The 17,506-nt window shown below is 38.0% G+C and overlaps 1 protein-coding gene across 1 annotated transcript in view; it reads right to left on the bottom strand.

Annotated features, from left to right (window-relative positions):
- Positions 1-17,506, bottom strand: part of vps50 (VPS50 EARP/GARPII complex subunit) — a 127,345-nt gene that overhangs the window by 67,879 nt on the left and 41,960 nt on the right. Inside the window, exons 12-13 of the mRNA XM_060897438.1 lie at positions 16,796-16,936; positions 5,434-5,569 (exon numbers count right to left, since the gene is read on the bottom strand). Of these exons, the coding sequence (XP_060753421.1) occupies positions 5,434-5,569; positions 16,796-16,936 (277 nt within the window). The remainder of the gene's footprint in view (positions 1-5,433; positions 5,570-16,795; positions 16,937-17,506) is intronic.

The following is a 17,506-nucleotide window of genomic DNA, read 5'->3' as shown; positions in this document are numbered from 1 at the left end:
GATTTATTTTATTAAAATCAATGTTGCTGTTCTAAATTGACAAAGTCTAATAATGTTGAGCCTCAGAATAAAACATGAACACAGGAGGCCCGTACAAGCAGCAACACAAAATTTCTCAACATCTTTTTTTTAGAGCATGTTTATAGATGAGCTAAAAATTTCATACACAGGAGAGTACATAAATAGTACAATTTGAAGCAACTGTGGCACATGAGGCCTTTTTTACTGAATAAGGTTAGATGTGGGACACCTCCAGCAAGCAAAACTTTTAATTACAAGATGCCTGAGTTGGGGTGCTTTTATACTAGACATTTTTTCTTGAACTTCAGTGAACATCACATGTGACCCTGCAGCACATGAAGCGGCTGCACAGGAGGAATGCGAGCACTTAAAATAAAGCTCTTCTGTCACAACGAAGGGCTTTTAAAGCAGAAAAAAGTCACTTCTCAGTAAAAAGTGCAGCGCACTGCAAAAGTGCTGCAATGTTCCCTGAAGCTGGGGGAGCAAATAAAACAAACACACAGGACAAAGTGTCAGAGATAAAAGTTGTCTTGTTACATCATGTTATATATGATTTTCAACGATATAGTGAAAATTTTACTGTAATTTTATTCTTAGTCAATTTATATCTTCATTTTTTTTATTCTATTTTTATGATGGTCAAAAACAGCATTTCACTGCATGTTATGCATGTGACAAATAAAATTTGAATTTCTTCCAAAGCCAAAGCAGAGACAACCCACCTCCTCATTTCCATAAATAATATTTATTTAGCTTTTTACTGACAGTAATAAACTGAACCTACATAACAAGGTTCATTTTTTTTCCTTTTTTTTATTTTTTTTATTTTTTTTGCAATGAAAAACATGCTAAATCACACAAGTCTCCAACAAACTGTTATAGTAAAAGTCACAGCAGTCAGTTTGCTTTCAATAGGATAAGACAGGTTGGGTAATTTATTACAAATAAATAAATAATTGATTTATTTTCATATGAGAAATGGATAGAAAATGTTTTAGGCACGAGTGATTTCATTTAATTGATCATTATCACAATATGAAAGATGTGATATCTGGTTACATTTACAAAGGTTTTTTTCCCCCATATATCTACAGTAAATCCACAAACATGCTCTTCTATAAAAATAAGAAAAACTGCCATTATTCCATCTGATTGTTTTTAAAAAGCACTTTAATGAACTAAATCCTCGTTTAATAATGATTAAAACAAGCGCCTGACAATTCAAATGTGTTCAAATGTTAAATATGCATTTATTTCTCCAGTAAGACTGTAAACAAAAGACTTCATCATTCTACATTTGCATATTTTAATCAAGATTCTTCACACAGTGCACCCGAGGCCATGAAGCATCAAGAAAACTATAGAGTCAGGAATGTAATATTTTTATGAGGGGAAAAAAAGAACAATAAAGCTTGCTGCAATTTCCTTGCTGGGGAAACTTTTCAGAAGGCAGAATTTGATAAAAGCAGAGTCTTCAAACTACTTTAGAACTTTATTGCTGCTCTGCTCATCTTTCTGTGCCAGGTGATCTAAATCATGACACAAGCAAGAATCCTGAGCTTAGATCAGATAAGCCATGGCCTGACAGCTCGGCACTGTACATCTACACCCTCCCACTTTACCGTCTGCAGATTACAATGAACTGGTACTGGAGAAACATCTGCTGCTGAATTTTCTTTGCCAATAAAAAAAGGTATAAAGAATGAGCACAAGACACATGTCCCAGTAATTATTTACCTTCCTGCTGGATTCTGAGTCATTAGTAAGAGATACCATTTTACATCATTTCCTGTCATCCTTAAATCAGTAGTCTGGCCATAACATGTACTGTACATAATGTACATAATTACATACTGTATGTATTCCCTTATTTCATATATAATCTGTCAAGTAAGTTGTGTTCAGCATCCAAAGTTAACTTATCTAACTTTTCACTGCTGCTAAATTGAAATACTGGCAAATTTTCCTGCTTTCAAATGTTTTCTTCTTTCAAATTTTTTTCTACTTGAAATCTTGTTTAACCTATTAACCCTTTGTTTGAAAAAGTTTTAAAACAAAGCATTATTGTTTAGAACGGAAGACATGTTGGACAAGCAGACGGTTTAACAAACGCAGAACAATGTCTGTCTACATGTCGTAAACCTTTCTAGCTTGCTAAGTGTGATTTCATTCCACAGTGACTGTCAGGTTTAGATCAAGTTGGAAAACTTGCCATCAACTTACCAGAAACTGAATCAGATACCAGCTGTCAAAAGGCCCGTGATGGACCTGCAGCACAAAATCTTTAAATGCAAAAAATTGTGAAGCTAGAACCCAGCTCATGAGTGGGCGACGATCAAATCAGATACATATTGGTTCTTCCCAGTTCAGCACACAATTATTTTACAATCTGCTCATAGTAAAAAAGCATCATAATGGAGCTTCATGCTTCAGTGAAGGAATGATGCGTATGAAACCCATGGACACTGTGAAATGAGAAACTCCACAATTATTTTTAGATACAAGAATATCTCATGGAACTTGCTTTGTCCTCACTCGCATGCTTTATTTGATCATTTCCAGTGTTTAACACATGTTCCTAATCATCTCACAGATGTCAGTAGAAAAAAAATTAAACAACAAAAAAAACCTCCACCTGCTGTCTACATGGACACGATCCAGCTCTGTAATCCAGCTGGTATAATAACCAAACACTGTGCTAAGGCAATAACTAATATATACAAATATATAACAACCTAACCAACATGTATTACACTTCTGTTGGTGCAAAAACAATGAAGCCTGAGATCAATTTTGGATGGTCCATTACATGTAATAAACATCTCTAAGAGCAAATGCCTGCCAAATGAATGCCAATGTATTATAATATAAAAAAAGATATGAAGATAGAAATACGGATGAATATTTACATATTGCACAATAGTGTGAAACAAATAACTAATCCTGGTGGAGGTTGTAAAAGGATGCAAAAATAATTTACACACTGTATGTGAAAGCACAGTGTTGCAGAGTTTCTGTGAGGTTGTGAGTAGTGATAGTATTGAGGTAAAAAAAAGGACAATTAGAGTCACGTATCATCAGTGCTTTGTGTGGGACACTGTGTTTCCCACTGAATGTTAGTTAATACTACATGAGATTAGGAGGAGTTTTACTCAACGCCAAAGTGGCAGCAAATGCAAAAAAATTCTAATAGAGCTTTAAAAAGGGTTTTAAGGAGGTTGTTACCCAATAGTTTGTTTGTAAAAATGTATACGTACATACAATATTAAAAAGGATGAATAATAAATACATTAGCCAGCTCTCTAGAGGCCTGAAGGGCACTAGGCTAAATTATGACAGCTAAATGAACACAATAATAATTACCAAGCAACTAGCTAGTTCCAGTAATAGTGACTATAAGAAAAAAAGCAGAGTGGATGATTGTGTAACAACTTTGTAAGTCGGTACACGATCCGAAACAATGGATATAGCAGAGAGACAGCAAGATTGCTAGCAAGCGTTTCGGTTGTGAGGTACAATGTTCAGTCATTGCTTTACACGTAAGAATAATATTTGATTCCAGCTTATTTTGCCTTGATATAGTTTACTGCAAATTGCCTGCATGCTGTGCTAGCATTATAATCCTCTCATGTTCGTCTGTTTCTGCATATTAACATGTTCCCAATACAACAACGATCATCTGCTCGCACCAGAGTTACAGCATTGTGAATTGCATTATGCTTAAACATCCATTCCAAATGAAAATGCTTGCTCAAGTCACTACAGATGAGGTGTAAGTTCTGTCTGTTAAACCTGTCTGCCTGGGCAACTACACAAAGTTGGATTTGTTCTTCAGAGACGTTAAGACAACGTCGAGAAAGCAACCGGACAGGAACAGGGCTTGAGATGTGCATTACAAAGAAACAGGTTTGCAGCTGCTATGTTCTCCAGCAAAACTGTCCTCTAATAAAGGTGCAAGTACGCAGATCAGTTCAATAAGTGATGAGCAAGTCTGAGTCAATAACATTCAAGTAAAACATGTTGCTTCTCTAATACACACTGCAGTTCATACACTAGAGTGGTTCAATGACCTCAAACATGAAAGTCACAGGAAGGTGCTGAAGCAAATGCTCTAAAACAAAATGCACTCAAATCTGCCCATGTGCATACCCTCAATTACCTACTGGGCTCCCTCACCCTGTCCACCATGGGCCAGTATGAAAAGACATTTCCTAAATAAGGAGCAATGCCTCTTGCAGTTAAAAGCTAATACAGTGCCTATTAATCCATCAGCTGAAAGGTTAGTGGGTGAAACTCTATCTCTTACTGATCGCATTGATTTAGGATCACCATTAAAGGAGCCGCTGGCTCAGGTACTGATTTCCCTGCAGCCTTTTAAAAACGAATGAAGGCAGCAGTGTCAGTAGAATTAAAGAGCCGGCATTTGAAAGCGACACACCAGATGTGAAACGGTTCACTTTGCCATTGGCATAGCTAGGACAAAATCACTTTTCATGTCCATTAAACTCTTGAGCTGTACCTTGACTGAAATATACACAATGCTAGAATTTGTATAAACAAGGTAATGTATTATACTGCTGGCAAAATCTACTAGGACAAGACAAGAAAAATAACAACTTTTTATACAGTAAATAGAAGGTGTTCAACATCTTGAAAAGAAGTCTACATGTTTATATTATAATCAAAATTCATGTCCATTTAAGAATCGAAATGCAACATGTACACTTTCTGTTAGCAACGCAAATTGGAAAAGCATTAAAAATCTTAAAGTAAAAAAAAAAATGCACAAAATTTAGAACAAAACCAATTTAGATTATTTTTGAGGGTCTCTTGCTTAAAACAACTGAATCATTTTTGTCAAATACCACATTTATCTGTATTACCTTCTGAGTTGTCATGAATAAAATCTGGTACAAAAATAACTTTCAGTAAAAGCCATAGATTTGAAAGAGTAAAGTGAGCTTGAATGAATTTAGGGAATATATCTTTGAGAATCCTCCTGTATCTCATGGGAATAATGCAAGGACTCTTTCTCTTGAATTGTGATCCATTTTGATCAGATTATTATTATTATTATTATTATTATTATTATTATTATTATTATTAGACTATTATATTGTTCTCTGTATATTTGTAGAACATTAAAATTATTATTATTATTACATTTATATATGTCGTATACTTTGTTCTTTTCTTTATTTAGTTAGTTATTTTATATGTAAAGTCTTTTTAAGTCTCTCTATAATATTTCTTATAATTTCCCATCACCTTGCCTTGATATTGCCTATATCTTTTTCTTAAGCTGCTACCTCTTTGCCACTGTAACTTTGCAAATTTCCTTACTGCGGGATGAATAAAGGATTATCTTATCTTATTTTATCGACCAGGATCTCATATTAAGGTATGTGTTACCTGTGTCAGCATCCTTCACCTCCTCTTTGTCATGCTCCTCATGCCACTGCATGGTTCGGTAGTAACTGAGCATCACTTCCCACAATGCCTTGCACAGGTCAGTCAGGCAGGGGATGTAGCTGTCCGGGGTGATGTGCTGGTGAAAGAGGGAAAAAAATAAAGCATAATGCAGATTCAATCAGCCGCCAGCCACTTCAAATCTCTGGGGAAATCTTCCTAAAGCACGCCTCATAGACGGGCACACGGACAGAATGTAAACCTGCTATGCGACACTGAAGCTTGCCAGTTTATTAAATACAACTATAAATACCTAGACAACTTTTATTTTGTTTACTTTTTATCCCATATATGCTCAGTTGCCAGTTCAGATGTATTCAATAAACTCCTAAGTCTGTGTAAAAAAGATGTGCTACTGAAAGTGGAGGCAATTAGTTTCCAGATGCATGGCTGGTGCATCGACAAATCCTTGCTTGTGGGTCAATGGGCTCATGCTCAGTTGGGAATTGTTTAGTTTTTGACTCTTCTGGAACAGGGAGGTCTCAAAGGAACGACCACACACACTGTTCTGGAGGCACATTTCACAGCTCCTTGCATTCTCTATTAAAAATATCATGTAGGCCATGACAGAGGAAGAGGCTCTAACATTGCTAACTAGAAAATGCTTGCAGGCAAAAACAGGAAGAAAAAAAAAAAAACACATTTTTACTGCAGTGGACATGATAGCTCCAACAGTTTAAAATGATTGATATTTAACTGCGATCTGCAAAAATGTTAAGCTCTTTAAGTAGATAATACAGCTGATCATGGAAACATCAGGACAGGGAAAAATGTTTCCTATGCGAAAATCTGCAATTTAATAATTGGCAGTTCCTTCACAGTCTTGCTTTCTACCAGTTCATGCCAAGACATTTGCAGATTGTTTGAATTCATCTAGATCAAAATTTTCTTTAAAAAGAAAATGTCTACAACCATATTTAAATTTATGCCTTTCATATCCTGTGTCCTTTCCCCTTCAGTGAACTGACTTTTACACCAAATTTGGTTCAGTGGTCTGCACAATGTTTTTGCTGAAATGTAGAAAAGCACAGTATTCATGTGTCTCCCTTGTCACAAGCGCAAAGGGGGTCAGAAACCGTGATCAAATGGTGATTCTGCAGTGGAACTTGAAATGAAAGACATTTTTATTTCTTCCCAGCCTGTTCCTATGGTCCAATTATAAGACCACTTGTGAATAAGAACCAGTAAATAAGCTGAGCACATGAGCTAATAATATAGCATGGCGCATGAGTAGGAATGTCTCAAAATAATAAGAAAAATGATAAAGGGTTGAATTTACAGATGTCCTAAGACACACATGGCTTTACATGCTTCCTCTAGGCCAGCTTGCTCATCAAAATACTGACTGAATAATAAGAGTGCAAATAATAGCTGGAAAGATGACAATCAGTTATATCTCTAGGTAGTAGGCTTTTCTGAAAAACTGCCACAGAAACTTCATTTTTATATCTATGCATGTTATGTGAACATTTGGAAATCTAAAAATAATCATAAATGCATTGTCATATTATAATAATATTGGGTAAGTGAAAAAGAGGCAGCAGATCTGGATGGGCACATGTTCTATCCATCAAAGCCTGACTTTCAACGCCCAACATTTTAGGAGCCCTATAATAAGCATTAACATCATGAGTACTGATACATCTAAATCATACAAGTTTTTCCAAGTCTATTTTTGTCTGCAGCAACATAAGAATTCTGAGAAAAGCTGCCATACTCCCACTTGGAAAGCCCAATCTCTGGTCTGGAAGGCTTGACATAGAGTTTGTTATGTCTCAAACCACAACATGGCCGACTCATCCTTACACACATTTGTCAGCACCACTGACAGCTACATACAGGGCTTTCATCCAGTTTTTTTTTTTTTTCTCCAAGTAAGGCAGTGTATATGGAAAAGCTTGGGTGAATTACAGTCTGGGGTTGGTTTTAGAGAACAGAAACGGCACAGCAATATGGCCTCCAGCTGTGGAAAAGCTAACAACTACAAAGCTAGGAACGATTTACAGAACAGGGCTCTCCCAATGCCTTACAGGTTCGACCTGCTCTGGCTGCTTATTTATGAGTTTGCACAGACTCTATAAATTACACCCAAGGACAAATACCGGAATCTTACTTCCAAATTATTTTACTGAGAAACTGAGAAAAAAGAGCACAAAATGTATCACAGAAAGATAGAAAAACACAATTAAAACACATCAAACAGATCTGGCATCTAAAACATACTGTTACTGCAAACAGCTATAAAAATTGTCCATGACATTAACTGAGCACCTCCAAATCTTATTCAGTGTAAAACAAAACAAAAAAACTAAAGAATGAATAAAACAATCATTCATTTTAAGATTAATGTGATCTTTGACTACACACCCGGAGCCTGAGTGGTTGAAATAAATCAGATTAAGTCTGATCTGTACACAGACTGATTTCAGTGGTAATTTATCATCTGGAAGAAATTCAAGCTGCATATAAACAAGCTCACATGAGTCCAGACAGCATCAGTTATTCCACTAGATACATACTGTCCAATGCAGACAGCTATAACTTAACATGTAAGGGACAGGAGTATAAAAAAATAAACATAAGCAAAACATTTACACCAGCTAAAAAAATGCTATTTTAAGGTGACTGGTATTTTGGGGTTAATATGATTTGTTTACATATAATCTCCTTGTATTGACTAGTGGCCAAAAAGTGTCTGGGAGGTTACACTGACATTGGAGGTTACAGTGATTCTAATATTCTGAGTCAGGAAGCAAAGTTTGGCAAAAGTAAGCAAGAAAGGGAAATGATCATTGCTATCCACACAATCGATCCCTCTGCTTTGCCAGTTAACTCATTGCTCCTAAAAAATTGTTAGGCATTCATTCATTCATTCATTCATTTTCTACCGCTTATCCGAACTACCTCGGGTCACGGGGAGCCTGTGCCTATCTCAGGCGTCATCGGGCATCAAGGCAGGATACACCCTGGACGGAGTGCCAACCCATCGCAGGGCACACACACACACTCTCATTCACTCACACACTCACACACTAGGGACAATTTTCCAGAGATGCCAATCAACCTACCATGCATGTCTTTGGACCGGGGGAGGAAACTGGAGTACCCGGAGGAAACCCCCGAGGCACAGGGAGAACATGCAAACTCCACACACACAAGGCGGAGGCGGGAATCGAACCCCGACCCTGGAGGTGTGAGGCGAACGTGCTAACCACTAAGCCACCGTGCCCCCTGTTAGGCATTCGTGTTAGGAAAATAACATTCAAGTAAATGGTAAAGGTCTTGGATCTGATCTCAGAAAGCTCATCCAGGTTCAAAGACATCATCAGCGTTATATTGCATCACCTTTTGAAAACAAAGTGGATTCAACAGAGTTCTCTAGAAAAACCCCTAAAGGTCAGGTTTGAACCAGGTGCAGTCAATCCTATATTAAGCTGATTCACACTCGTTAAAATGCTTTGAAGGACAAAAGGAAAAAATAGTTCTGCTGCCATCAGCATCAGTAGAATGCAGTGCCAGCATACCAATGCACAAGCCTCTTCCATCAAAGCCAACTCTCTATAGAGCAAACTTAATGCATTTCCAATGCAGCCCTTAGGTAACATTCAGCTGGGAGAAAATCTGCTCTAGGTTCCAATAATTCCCAGGTTGCTCAAGCATCAATGTCATAGAATCTTTGGCCCCATTCAGGTGATGCCACCATGAATGGACATCCAGGGCAAATAGCATTTCACCTTTTGTCTCACGAATGACCACTCAAGTGTCTCCAGTGACCACTTGTGGTTGTTCAACTGGGAGTTCTTTTTCCAAGCAAAAAATGGAAAGAGCAGAGCTGTAGAGTGGCTCCAAACCAGATAACAAAATACATAGGGATCAGGTTTCTTATTTTTCCTCCATACTTTCCTGATAAATCAGTGGCAGCTTAAATCATCAGGGTACTGATCGGAAAGTCCTAAGTTTAAATCCCGACATCAACAAACTGCCACTACTGGGTTATGAAACCAGACCCTTAATACCCATGTTGCGCAAGTCACATCCTTCTCAAATTAAATTGGACAAAATGAGCATCAGCCAGATGTAAAATGTAAAATGAAACACACATATTCCATGTGTGAATTCTATTTAACCACCAAACATGTACTGCGTATAATAAATACTAGTACAATGTGCTACATCTGATGATACAAGTACTAGCATAGCTTTAAAGGAACTTTCTACTATCTTGAGGATTAGTTTTTTAGAGACTACTGGATAAAGGCTTCTGTTTAATGTTTAAAATGGAAAATAGCCAAATCCATTGCAGTGCACTACATCGGCAAACTGTATCTTACTGCTAAATGATTATGTAATAAAAAAAGACAGAACTGTTCATCAGCTTAACTGTCAGATGAACCCCTCTAACCTTTCGGACGTGTCCTTTGCCAAGGTCCACTGAGGAACACTGAGCTAATCAACACATCACTATCATCTACACCACCTAATTCTTAGCAACGTGATCATGCAATTAATTCTTTTTTTAAAAGCCCTGATCTTTAAGTCTAATTCAAATCCCATGACCTCGGATTTAAACCCAAAGCAGAAATGTGTCGAAATCACACATCCACCAACACTTTCCTGTGTCCCTATAGTAACTCTTTAAGATAGAAAGGTCTAATCAGGTCTATACAGAAGGGCCACGGCCTTTAACTTGCCTTACATTTTCTGCTGATGAGTTGGGGAATTAAGACTCTTTTACATGCCAGCTCTCATTCAGACTAAATCGTAACGATGCTGCACAGGTTCTCACTTATCAGCAGACATCAATGCAGCCCCATTGCTGAGCTAATGCACAGAATTAATCAAATGTTCTCTTGCCTGGTGAAGCAAACATTCCCCTGCCATATCAGGGATCAGGCAGGAGCACACGAACTATCCGAACTACCTCGGGTCACGGGGAGCCTGTGCCTATCTCAGGCGTCATCAGGCATCAAGGCAGGATACACCTTGGACGGAGTGCCAACCCATCGCAGGGCACACACACACACACTCTCATTCACTCACGCACTCACACACTACGGATAATTTTCCAGAGATGCCAATCAACCTACCATGCATGTCTTTGGACCGGGGGAGGAAACCGGAGTACCCGGAGGAAACCCCCGAGGCACGGGGAGAACATGCAAACTCCACACACACAAGGCGGAGACGGGAATCAAACCCCCAACCCTGGAGGTGTGAGGCGAACGTGCTAAACACTAAGCCATCGTGCCCCCCTTTTTAGGGAAACTATCTAAACAATATTTCAAAAACTGATAAACAGATTCTTCCTCCATATTTGTTTCTTCCACATTTGATGCTATAAGAGGTCCTGTTTTACAGACCTCTTGTTGCTTGTCTCTTCTCATCGTTGCTAGGTCTATTCAAGCTGGTGGCGAAGAAATGTAACTATCTCTGGGATTTTATTCCCATTTGAATTTGTTATGTGAGCAATTTTTGTGGACCGTGCATGCACATGCCTGGAAAGGAAATAGTGTATTTGATCTTCTGTAAAATGATCAGTAGAAATAATGAGGTGATCTAGGCTGAAACACATCCTGTGGGAAAAGAGTTTCCCAACTTTTTCTTCAGTGCAAGAACTCAAGGAAGCAGTTTTAATGTATCTCCAACAAAATCATGTACTGGCTAAATGTAAAACAATAAAATATAGAGTTTTGAAATTTAAATTTCAGTCTGAAATTTAAAAATACTTTCAGAGAAACAATGCTTCTGGGTATATTAGGTAAAGTGTGTGTGTGTTTGTGTGTGTGGATATGGATATTTGTCTGTCTGTCTACATCACACACAGCCTTATGACCAGAGATCAAAGGCTGATAAGTAAAGTCAGAGGAATATGTTTTTTTTTCTTTCTTCCTGAGATTATCTGAGCTACTAGGAGGAATATGGTAACTCACTCTTCATGATTATATTCCAGAACACACTTACAGGCGTCTTGTGTAGAATACATGCCGCTGTACACACACACACAAACAGACACACACACAGACGAAGTGTGTTTAGCATACATGTCATGTAAACATGGTTGTCATGTGAAACATCATGAAAATGCTCACATCTCTCTTACTGCACACTTATAATATATAATCATTACAGCGATCTGGCATCTTAACAGACACTGGATAGAAATCTTATTCTGTTCTTTTCAATCGGCAAATTGTTTCTTTCTTTTCTAAATGATTTTTACAGAGCACCTTATAGCCTTGAGCAGAAAATAAGAAGATCTAAGGCTCACCATGACCACGACAATTAAACTCATGGCTAAATCATTATATCGACCAAGTCTAATTGCCAGCAAATGTTCTTGCATTGACTCGATGCGATTACGCTATCAGTCCATACTGTATGTCTGTCTGACTGTCTGACATGTTGTTTTCATGGTGGCAGGAATAAAATAGAACAGAAAATAATTAAAAGTCTAAAATAACCTCACATTTGTTTGCTACTTTTATGTAAAATATATACATTTTGTTTAATTGTAGCTCTGCAAAAAATGCTCTTTTCTGTTGCATTGATATAATTAAAGGAGAAATGAAAGACTAGTCAACATCAAGAACAAAAAAATTCATCTTTTTGGTTTATCTGGTTTATTATTGGTTGAGTGTAATGTGTCTTGGCTCATTTGTCCTGATAGGAAATAGCCTAAAAGCAATTTAAATTAATTTTAGTTACTGAGTTGAGGTTTAGATGGTTTATGGTCTGTTAAATCAGTAATGAAATTGAATAAAAGGATTTATGAACGTCACATAAAATGAGTCGGAAATTTCTTTTATTACTAATTAAATTCTTCCATCCGTTCTTCAATTACACATAGCCCAAACTTGCTGTAGCTCAAGTGTGTCACTTAGTCTTACAAGTGAATTTAATAGCTGATCAGCTTTATAGTTCATTACTGTGTGATTAAATCATCACCAAGAAAACAAAATCAATATCAAAACAGCCTACTGAGAGTGAGCCTTCAATTAGAACACCAGAAATGAGTAAAGAGCATTTTATCTAAAGAAGGTAAACATGGCCCATCTTTTAAACCATAACACACACACACACACACACACACACACACACACGTGATTCTGCTATTAATCCTTGCTGTATGGATGTACTACATAATTGGCAATAAAATACTGTAATTTCATCACACCTCGTGTAATGGTGTTGCATTATGGGAAGTGAAGTCAAGAAGTTTTTATTGTTAATTCAACCATATATTGCTGAAGCAGTGCATAATAAAACTAGATTTGTAAAGTTCGTCGCTACAAACTTTCACTTACAAGCTTTGACAAAGCAAGCATTCGCAAAGGCCAGTGCTTTTTGGAGGCGACTGGATAAGGGTATGTATGACTTTTTGAAGCAAGTGGACAGAAAGCTTGTGAAAGCTAGTGGACCGCTAGGGTGCCAATACATTTGGAGGCGAGCGGATATGAGCGTGTGACTTCATCCGAATACCTGTGACGCAATTACCCTTATTGTCCTGAGTGTTTTATATATGTCACATGTCAATGTTGTGGAAATGTTTTGATTTTGCTAATTTTGGGGGCGGGTACACGTGCACGTGACATCACATGACATGAGAGACATACATGTGAGACAGTTCCCCTCATTAGGAGTGTTTTGATATGTCACATATCCGTGTTGTGCTAATTTTTTATTTTCACGTGACATCATCTGACGTCACGTGACATGAGTAGAATACACGTGATGTGAGTAGAATACCCATGACGCAGTTCCCCTCACTGATCTGAGTGTTTTGATATATCACATGTCCACTTTGTGCTAATTTTTGATTTTCACGAGACATCTCGTGACGTCAAGTGATGTGAGCAGAATACACGTGAGGCAGTTCCCCGTATCGTGCTGAGTGTTTTGATATATGACATGTCCATGTTGTGCTAATTTTTGATTTTGTTCATATTGGGGGTGGGGCTGCACGTGACGTCACGTGGTGTCGAGTGCCATCAAGAGAATACTCGGTGGGGTGCCAATACTTTTGGAGAAAAATGGCTACTGAGGGTTTAGACATTTCATGTGAATACTGCAGTCATTATTGGATTCTACTTATAACAGCATAATTAATACAGCATAGAACAGTACATGCAATTCCTAATGTTGAATAGATAGATAGATAGATAGATAGATAGATAGATAGATAGATAGATAGATAGATAGATAGATAGATTAATCGAATTTTAAGAATTCCCCATTTAAGTCTATGGGAGTTTTTGGGATATTCGATCGTCTGCTACGGGAAAACCGAAAGTTCCGTCCATACTCCGAATTAAAAGTTCGTCCAGAGTAAGATCCTAAAGAACCTGGCCGAGTTTGGTGTAAAGTGCTTGAAAACTTGCCGAGTTTTAAACCTTCAAAGTTTATAATGGGAGTCTATGGGAAAAAGATCACTCTGAGCTTCCATACCGGGAATGTCGGAATTCCGATCGCTTAGAAAAGTAATACGTAGAAAAGCAAACTTCAGACCAGGGTCTACGACATATCCGAATTTGGTGCTTGTGGCTTTAAAGCTCTAGGAGGAGTAGCAATTAATAAAAAGTTGGCTAAGAAAAATAACTCCAATAGCATAACAATGTTGGCTTCTACAAAGCCAACATAATAAAGCAACGTTTCTCCAGGATCATGAAGCTACATAAAACAACACAGAGCTAAAGACTTAAAAGTAAGTAGGAAAGGAAAGGAAAGGAAAGGAAAGGAAAGGAAAGGAAAGGAAAGGAAAGGAAAGGAAAGGAAAGGAAAGGAAAGGAAAGGAAAGGAAAGGAAAGGAAAGGAAAGGAAAGGAAAGGAAAGGAAAGGAAAGGAAAGGAAAGGAAAGGAAAGGAAAGGAAAGGAAAGGAAAGGAAAGGAAAGGAAAGGGACATTTTACACAAGTCTGTTCCAGTCTGAATTTAGTTTTCTTTTTGCTTCTCATTGCCTTTGTGAAAATGTCTACTATTATTAACAATCCAATAATCTTAGTTTTAAAATAAAGGTTAAATAACTTCTGTAATGTAACTGTTTACGTGAAGAAAGCTCAGGTGGATGTAAACGTTGTGTCGTTGTCACTACATAACATTAGACACATGATCATACTTAATAATGCTCCGATGAAACACGCTGTTACTTATGCACTGTACTGTACATCTACACTGTGAGTTAAACAGCACATTCACATGAATGAGGTAAATTCAAATGCCACAATTACAACTGAAATGTTGATCATTTTAAACCAGTAAAGGTATGTGTGAGTCAGCATGCTCTCTAACACAGCCTGTGACCTTGTTCCACCTCTAACATCAGTCACAGGACAGAAGGATGTAGGTGATGTCTGTGGAGGAGGATGACTAAGCGTAGCGTGATGACGCCTCCATTCAAAATTCATCTGCTGCTCTGCATTAGGATGCGACCTTTGGAGGATAGCAGTAACATCAAATTTTTTTAATTCTCATGATGAGGTTTGAGGTCAGTGCTGCAGAGACTATCAGTATTCCAAGTATTGTAATGTTTATTTTATATCTCTCAGCTGCCTAACAACACTGAAGTGCCCCGAATGAAGATATAAGACCAAAGGCTCACCAAGAGTTCACTTGTTTTTTTTAATATGTTTTTCAATACAAAGCATTTTTGATAAAGGGTTCAAATATCCTCCTGGGATATCAATGCTGGAAGAACACAGCAGGGTTCTTTTGCTTAGTACCATACAGTGGCTTCACTGCCAATAAAATATTTTCCTCAGCCTCAAGCAGCACCACAAACAGCAGCATCATCTTACAATAAATGCAATGGTCCTAAAATCAGATCTCATTCACGAGAAGGATACTGTATAGACAATAGAGTGCTTGTAGTGTCTGCAGCTTTCTCTAAAACAGACAAATAAGAGATCCCCCCTAATAAAACAGATTTGGGGAAGGCGATCTGAAATGGCCTAACTGCCAATTTTATTCGCAGGATTCGTTTGGTGAATTTTCAGTGAAAAATCTCAGCATTGTAAACAATTGTCACAATGCAGCGCAACTCACAAGATCACAAGTTTGAATCCCAATAATGGAATCTTCATCTGTCAATCATAACCACCCAAGTCGATAGCAGTGTGATTGTGAGCTTGCGCATGTAAGACAAAGATCTGTTCTGATAGGATGTTCTGCTGCACAGCATGACAGCAGTCAGTGGGTGATTAAATGAGTCTAAGAGGTAGGATGTGCTGTACATCACCTTTCATGATGGGTAGCTGCTTTAGGCAGGGGGAACTAAATAGTGAATGAGAATCAGCAGTCAGGCAGGAAGGTGAGCGGATGGATGGATGGATGGATGGATGGATGGATGAGGTATGGGCAAGCGAATGGTTAGACAAATGGATGGACAAGAGGATGGTTGGACAATGGTGTGGGTGGATGGATGGATGGATGGATGGATGGCGTTAGAGCTTTACCTCTGGCTATTACTAAGTTTCAGCCATACATGTTCCTGTGTAAACTGTTACTAAAGAAATGCACTAGTATTAATTCTTCATTAATCAACACCTTCATCTTTATCAAAGTTCAATGCTTTAGTATAAAGACTTTATTCCCAATATTTCACATATTGATTCTTCTTATGCAGCACATCAGTGATGCTAACACACACATTCTCACAGCACTTAATGCAAGTATTAAAGCTGTTAGTGTTTCCTGGGAGTCCTGATCACAGAAGACTTGCTTAAAAAGTGTTTTGTTTTCCAGGCATGACAGACAGACACAGCTTAATATCACTGCTGTCATTTGCTTCACCTGCTGCCTGACATTAAGCACACGTCCTGCAAAGATAAAGTAATCAAATAGCCTCATGGAGACGATGGCTGCTTTGTTTGAGATGCAGAGTCTCGTTTCAGACGAATACAAATGAGGCTTTCAGAGGCAGGGTTAAAGAGCTGAGCTGTCTGCCTTCAGAGCAGAAAAAGCCACCGATGTCTTTTGAAATGACTCTATTCCTGCATATTAACTCAGATTAATTGCTTTGTGACATGCTCATGAATGAGACTGCCTTCCCCTTCCAGAGAGCAATGTGTCGTTGTTTCTTTGTTTCACTGTGCTCGAAATATAGACAAATGTGCCACCCCGTAAGAAGGAAAATAATTTCCTGCTTGACTGAAGTACAAAAGAGTGAGGAGGTATCCATGAAAAAGCTTAACGACAGTTGAAATCATTTAGGAGATTACTTTCAACGGAGTGAAGAAGCAAATAATCTGAGCCCTTTTTCAAACACGAGGGTAGAGAAGGAAGGAGGCTGCAAGGTGCAATGTGGGTCTTACCGTGCACAGATCCTTATACTGCATCTTCTGGAATTTGGTGTCTGCGTTGCCAGCACACAGCTCCACATATCCCAGTACCACCTGGAACACAGTGTTGTGAATGGCCTGGGTAAAGTGCATGTGAAGCTGGTCCATAGCCGTCTAAAGAGGGAGAAAGGACAGAGAAAAAGAGAATAGGTTTTGTTTTTTGCAACTTTCTGATACAAGTCATCTGCACAAGTATTGTGCAGATAGAAAAAAAAAAGAATTAATAAATGTTACAATATCTTGTCCAAGTCACACCTTCACACAGTAATTTAAAAAAGGTCCAAATGCAAACAGCTGCCTTGCTGACAGGTTTGTTATTTACATTCATTCTGTCCAACGTTAATCATGGAGTTAGATGACTAGCGAGTATAATCTTTAAATCATCAGACTTCTTTAGTGAAGGTGAACATTTGATAATCTTGAGTATTTTAATTAACTGGAAGTAATTTATATATAACAATTTTCTGCAAATGATAACATGGGTTGATATACAGTAAGAGTGGATGGAAAGTAGGGAGATGTGTGGATGGAAGAGTGGATGGAAGGATGGGTGAAAGAACAGAAAGTTATTTGGAAGGAAGTGCGGATGGAAGGAAGGGAAAATTTGTGAATAGGAGGAAGAATGGATAAAAGAGTTCAAGGAAAGATGGATGGATGGGGAAATGGGTTGATAATTGATTGTAT

Source organism: Tachysurus vachellii, chromosome 21 (assembly GCF_030014155.1).
Source record: "Tachysurus vachellii isolate PV-2020 chromosome 21, HZAU_Pvac_v1, whole genome shotgun sequence".
NCBI classification, from domain to species: domain Eukaryota; kingdom Metazoa; phylum Chordata; class Actinopteri; order Siluriformes; family Bagridae; genus Tachysurus; species Tachysurus vachellii.
The sequence above is the reverse complement of the archived record's forward strand: the minus strand, read 5'-3'. Positions and strand labels throughout refer to the sequence as shown.